Source organism: Octopus bimaculoides, chromosome 5 (genome assembly GCF_001194135.2).
Source record: "Octopus bimaculoides isolate UCB-OBI-ISO-001 chromosome 5, ASM119413v2, whole genome shotgun sequence".
NCBI classification, from domain to species: domain Eukaryota; kingdom Metazoa; phylum Mollusca; class Cephalopoda; order Octopoda; family Octopodidae; genus Octopus; species Octopus bimaculoides.
The window spans coordinates 117922719-117929829 of NC_068985.1; the positions used below are offsets into that span (position 1 = coordinate 117922719).

The 7111-nt window shown below is 37.5% G+C and overlaps 1 protein-coding gene across 1 annotated transcript in view; it reads right to left on the minus strand.

Moving 5' to 3' along the window:
* Positions 1–988: 988 nt before the first annotated feature.
* The window catches only part of LOC106877308 (brain-specific angiogenesis inhibitor 1-associated protein 2-like), a 138507-nt gene continuing 132384 nt past the window's right edge, over positions 989–7111 (minus strand). Inside the window, exons 15-16 of the mRNA XM_014926177.2 lie at positions 4990–5312; positions 989–1969 (exon numbers count right to left, since the gene is read on the minus strand). Of these exons, the coding sequence (XP_014781663.1) occupies positions 1900–1969; positions 4990–5312 (393 nt within the window). The 3' untranslated portion in view covers positions 989–1899. The remainder of the gene's footprint in view (positions 1970–4989; positions 5313–7111) is intronic.

The following is a 7111-nucleotide window of genomic DNA, read 5'->3' on the forward strand; positions in this document are numbered from 1 at the left end:
TATATATATATATATCTTTATACACACACTCACATAAATTATCTCCTTCTCTGTTATAATAAATTGTGTATGCAGAGCTCTGTTTAACAGCCATGTAGTCTTGAATACTCAAATATTCTCATGTAACTTCATGCTATTTGGCATTACTGGAAGGGCATGGGCTCAATTCTGTCACAGTGTGTCTAACCTCAAGCAGATTTGCAACAGGACTTTTCAATAGTATGAATTATGAATCAATGATTACATACAATCAAAAATAATATATCTATATGTGAAATTCTGTAGTTTGTTTTTGTATCCGATTTGCAAAATTCTTTATGTGAATTCGTACGTTGAAACAAATTCACATTTTGTTGTCTAGGGAGAGTCATTATGCCAATAGAATTAAAACACACAATGGTTCAATTTCACTCATTTATTAAATATCCAATTGTTTTGTTTTTGTTTGTCAATGCTCTCTCATTACTTCTTGTAACCTTCTCAATGATTATTGACTTAGTCCTATGAAGTACTAAGTCAATAGTCATTGAAAAGGTTGCAAGAAACAGCAAAAGAGCGTTGATAAACAAAAACAAAACAATCAGATATCTAATAAATGAGTGGAATTGAACCAGTGTGTGTGCTGATTATATTGGCATAATGATTCTCCTTAGACACAACAAAATTCTGCTGCTTGGTTATTTGAGTTTTATGTTAGCAGAGAAGAGCAAGAAGGGAAGCAATTGATTATGCTTTCTACATGAAAGTTATGTAATGATGTAATGAAGCTAAGAGATTTTAAATCTTAATATATTTGAATATACAATACCAGGCCTCTTTATCCAACTTCCAAAACATCTGGAATTTTCAGAAATGTGGAAATACTGTACAATACTATACAGTATACTATACCATGCATTGAGTAAACGAACCCTGATCTTTTTTGAGTGTGTTAAAAATAATTTTGTCCTTTACTCTTTTTAAGTGGATTGATAAAGATTAAACATACTCAGCTTTAAAATTGTATTAACTTGTGTTTGTATCTGTTAAATACAATCATGTTCTTTACTTTTCTTTATTTAATGTTCATCCTATAAACATTATATTTTATACATGGTACAATATGATATATTTAAAAAATTTAAGGGGATTAACCAATACTTTTCATAGTTTATGAGTATTTTACATTTTATGTATATATTTAGACTGTCTCCAGAAAACTGGAAAATTCAGAAACCCAAGATGCTTCTGGTCCCAAGTCTGCCAAGTTATTTGGTTTAATACTGTGTTATACACACTCATATATATAGATAGGTAGATACAAATAGTGAGGGATTATCAATCTGGGAAAAAATATTTCATAAAAACTCTATTGGCACACCAGGCTAACAATATTAGTTAGATTAACGAAAGACCAATTGAGTAAACCTATCAGTAATGTACCTATAATGAGTACTGGAAACAGTTGTAAGCCAAGGAATTATATGTAATGACCATTATTTTTAACTCATTTCTTATATACAGATATATATATATATATATATATATATATAATTACCACGGTTATATATTTTACCACAATTGTTGCCTACCCTCTTTGTTTGATATCCAATTTGTCCCAGAGTGCAAAAAGAAGCAGATTAGTGTGGGCAAAGTATAGACAGAAAACTTCATATGGAAGCTTTGATTTCAATACAAAAAAACAATTTACATTATTAATACCAAAATCATTTCCAAGATTGTCAAAATTTAACTCGTTTGGGTTTAACAATATTTTCAGGATAATAACATAGCTATGTAGGGTGTAGATATTGTTGATGTTTGGACAGGATTTGCGATTCCAAGCAGCATTTCTAAGCAGAAGTTCAGGGTAAGGTGGATGTTCTGGTTATCAGGACAGCACAATTCAAAGTAAATGTTCTAGGTGGATGTTCTGTTATTTGGTCCTCTGTATCCTTTATTGTTTAGTATATCATCCCTTGGGTAATAACTGGAAAAGGAAAAGATATAACAAATTAATAATTTGTTAAAAATATAACATTTATAAGCGTAGGAGTGGCTATGTGGTAAGTAGCTTGCTTACCAACCACATGGTTCTGGGTTCTGTCCCACTGCGTGGCACCTTGGGCAAGTGTCTTCTACTATAGCCTCGGGCCGACCAAAGCCTTGTGAGCGGATTTGGTAGACGGAAACTGAAAGACGCCTGTCGTATATATATGTATTGGCACGTAAAACACCCACTACACTCTTGGAGTGGTTGGCGTTAGGAAGGGCATCCAGCTGTAGAAACTCTGCCAAATCAGATTGGAGCCTGGTGTCGCCTCCTGGTCCACCAGTCCTCAGTGAAATTGTCCAACCCATGCTAGCATGGAAAGCGGATGTTAAACGATGATGATGATGATGATATGTATGTATGTGTGTGTGTGTCTATGTTTGTGTGTCTGTGTTTGTCCCCCCAGCACCGCTTGACAACCGATGATGGTGTGTTTACGTCCCCCGTAACTTAGCAGTTCGGCAAAAGAGACCGATAGAATAAGTACTAGGCTTCCAAAGAATTAGTCCTGGGGTCGATTTGCTCGACTAAAAAGGCGGTGCTCTAGCATGGCCACAGTCGAATGACTGAAACAAGTAAAAGAGTAATTAGTAAGTAGTCATAATTTGTTTGAAAAGTCACATGACAAAGAGTTCAAATTTTTATCATAAACAGTGTTTACTTGCTACCAGAAATATCATATTAGTGGAGATGCTATATTGCAAATTTGCCAAAATAATTAAGATGAAAATATTAATAATTCATATGAATTTCGGATGTTAAGTCTCAAGGAGGTGATGACAAGTGATCGAGACCTTTGTCAATTTGTTGTGCTTGAGAAGACACATCAAACCAAGTGAAATCAGTCATGGTTTGTGCAGGTGAATGCAATAGGCTCCTGTGCATGTAACACATAAATGGCACTTGTGCTGGTGACACGTAAAAGCCACTCATGCTTGTGACAAGTAAAAGGCACTCATGCCAGTGACACGTTACAGGTACTCATGTTGGTGGTACGTAACAGGCACTCATATTTGTGACATGTAAGAGGCACCCGTGCCGGTGACCCATACAAGGCACTCGTGCTGGTGACATGTAAAAGGCACTCATACCAGCGACACATAAAAAGTAATCACTACACCCTGTGGAGTGGTTGGTGTTAGGAAGGGCATCCAGCCACAGAAACCAAGTCAAACCAGACTAGAGCCTGGTACAATTCGCCAGCTTACCAGTTCCTGTTAATCCATCTAATCCATGCCAGCGTGTAAAATGGACACTAGATGATGACAACAATGATGATGATTCATGGACTTACCCTTTCATTCCTTCTGAATCAATACAATAAAGTACTAGTAAAGTACCAGCTACTCCTCTCCTTCGAACTACTTTCCTTGTCAGCCATCCCACATTCTCAACATCATCATTTACCATTATTTTCCACTGAAAACCACTTTCCTCTCATATCTGCCATTGACATATCCCTCTTCCCCCAGTTTTTATCACTCACTATATCCACCCCTACATGCCTCTCACCTCCTTCTCTATTACATACAACTTCTCTCTCCCAACACTTCACATCATCTCCCTATTTTATCACACTGCTGCTCTTCACCTCCCCCTTTTGTGTAATGCCACCTATCACATCTTCCTCCCTAACTCACCTTTATTTTCCTTTACCTTCCCACCCCAAACTGAGACTCACTTTTCCCCCAAACCTCCATCCATGTTCCCCATTCATTACATTTGCCTCTATCCCCATATCTAATTGTCTATCAACAAGTAAAGTCACTAGTCAGAAAATCTCTAAAGAGATGAAAGCTGTAACTATACTGAGAAGTAATGTTTGTTGCCACTTAAAAAAGGCAGTCACATGGATTCATGTGAAACAGTCATATTGAAGTGGCAATGAACATTACTACTCAGTATAGTTAGTACTTTCATCCCTTATAGAGATTTTCTAACTAGCTACTATGCTTGTTGCAAGATCAGTGACTGATTGTCACTTATTTTCCTGTATATTGTAACCTTGAGTGAACAACTGCTCAATAGCCCAGGTGAGCTGCCAGAATCGTTAGCACGCCGGGCGAAATGCTTAGCAGTATTTCGTCTGTCTTTACGTTCTGAGTTCAAATTCCACCAAGGTCGACTTTGCCTTTCATCCTTTCGGGGTCGATAAATTCAGTACCAGTCGTGTACTGGAGTCGATCTAATCGACTGCCCCCCCCCACCTCCACCAAAATTTTGGGCCTTGTGCCTAGAATAGAAAAGAATAGCCCAAAACCAGATAGTCTGCTGGTCCTGTCAAGTTACTAGAAGATGATAGGGGTTCACTCCCCTGCTTGCAATATATATTGGTTGCAGATTGCATTAATAACCAGCTAAGGAAGACATCTTCTTGGGATTAAAAACAGAAGTAATATTGGTTCATACAGAACAGCCATGTTGAAGTGGCAACAAACATTACCTAATTGTCTATGATTCTCCTTTCACACTCATGAATTCACAGTCTGCCATTCTAAATTGTCTATCTTTTTATCCCTATTCTCTCTTTATGCATCTCCTTGTATCTTTAGGATGCACCTTGACATCTCATCTCCACCATCCTCACTTTCGAGGGTAGCTGTGAATTCTCCACTACAGCAAAACACCTGTTTCTGTCCCTCGGTCATACTTTAGCCTCTCAAAATTTGGCCCCAATCCACCTGCTTCAATACTGCGACCCCCACTCAGTCAAAGACTTTTGTCTTGCAAGTTACTTAGCAACCTCACTGGTACCAATGCCATGGTATCATAGTTGTAAAATGGTTGGCATTAGAAAGGACATCCAGCCATAGAAACCATGCCAAAGCAGACACTGAGTCCAACGCAGTCCTGTCTTGTCAGTCCCAGTTAAACTGTCCAAGTCATGCTCGCATGAAATATGGAATGTTAAATGATGATGACAATGCTAAAATTGAAAAGAGAATGAATGAATTTACCCATAATCCAATGCATCGCTATAATCAGCTTCTGGGTGACTGCTGGGTGGTGGAGGAAACGGCAGTGAAGAGTTCATATTCCTACTTTGAGACAACTCAAAGTTGTTTGGTTGCAGGCTGCTGAGATTTTGGTACTCATTGTCAGGAGATCTTCTGAATTGTGGCACATTGTTATTGGCTCTTGGTGAGTAGGAATATAAATGTGGCTGTGGAGGTGGTGTAGGAATTTTGTTGTTGGAAACCTGATACGGATGTACTGATGGCACTGTATTCTGGGAATCAACAATGTGTGTTGGTCCTTGCCGTAAGGGAGATGCAGGGAGCTGAAGGTAGGAAACGAAAAGTTAGAGAAGAAAAATATCATAAGACATTACATTCAACATAAATAAACATATATATATATATATATATATATATATATATACATACATACATACATACGTGTTCTGATCAATAAGTATCCGGACTGTTATAGTAATGAAGCTAAATCATGGAGAGTGAAGCAAGCTGCTTGGCACACATTGACCTTGAACTCTGCTGTACTGCATGCACACTAAGTTTTAACATTCAAGTTAACTTCTATTGTTTACAGCAGTGCTTGGAAGGAAGGTGTGTAGCGTGCAATTGTCGCATTGATCATGACAAAGGAAACTGGGCAGAGAATCTGCATCAAATATTGCCAAACGCTTGGTGATACCTGCTCAAAGACCTATGCAAAGTTTTCAAAAAGTTTTCATCATTCTCCACACAATCAAGGAGATTTTGTGCAACTGAAACCCAAGTGTCTTTTTGATCAGCTAAAAGCGGTTTTGGCACAAACTTGGCAGACCCGCATCTCATACCCAAATCTTCAGTGATAATGGACTGAACTGAACCATAACTAATCTGCACATCTGATAACTCACAGATGGGGATACAATGATTTCCCTTCACACCTTCATGCACATCTGCGATGTTTTTCTCAGTTCTGCAGGTTGCACGTCTCCGACATTTCTCAATGTCGACATTTTTGCGACCATCTTGGAAATGTCTAAACCCTTTGTATACGTGTGTGCAGCTCATGCAGTCCTCTTCATACACCTTCTAAAACTTTGCATAGGCATCTGAGCAGGTATCACCATGACAACATTTGCTGTCACAGTCAATATGACAATCTAACGCTACACACCTTCCTTCCGAGCACTGCTGTAAACAGTGAAAGTAAGCTAGAACAGGACACCGCTGCATAGTGCCAGAAAGACTCCAGCTTTACATCAAAATATAAGACAAGCTATTGCAATAGCCTGTTCTTTAAAGGCCCACAGCTCTTAAACATCCTCCCGAAGGGCCTGAGAGACCAACATGGGGCGGGTGTAGATGTCTTCAAAAGTATATATGGCTGTATCTATCTATCTATGTGTCATTATTCAGTTTTAGTTCAAGATTTCTTGCCCATAAAGCAAGAGTCAGTTTCTAACCTAGATCCAAGACTCCTTCATTGGAATTTCAACATCAACAACAGAGTATTTTTATATGTATGTATATGTGTAGATTTGTATGTTTTGTTTTATGTATGTATTCTCATGCATAAAGTCGCATGTCCAGACATGCTCATATATACTTAAATGATAAACTTCTGGAAAGTTTTATAGATTTTTACAGTTCCACTGATGGCTTGGATCTGTAATTTTCGAATCAGCTTTTTCCTTTCTGGTTTTGAGAAGCCTCATTTCTCAAGATTGGTATTTAGGCAGTGTGTTACATATCTCAATGCCCCAATAATGTATGTATGTATGCATGTACGTACGTACGTATGTGTATGTATGCATGTATGTGTTAATTATATTGTTAGATAAATAGATGAAAACCCATACAAGTAAAAGGAAGAAAGAAAAGTGTCAAATGAAAAATAAATTAAGTTAAACAAGCAAAACTCATGGTGGTAAAACAGAAAAATTGAAACGAAACAAATGGGGAGGGGCAGGAAAAGGGATTAAAAGGAAAAAGAAAGAGAGAACTTAGCTAAACAAAAATGGCTTTACATAATAAGAAATTATTGTGTGGTATATCTATATATGTGTGTGCGTATATAGATGCATGTATGTATATGTTTAAGTGTATGTGTATGGATATATATATATAT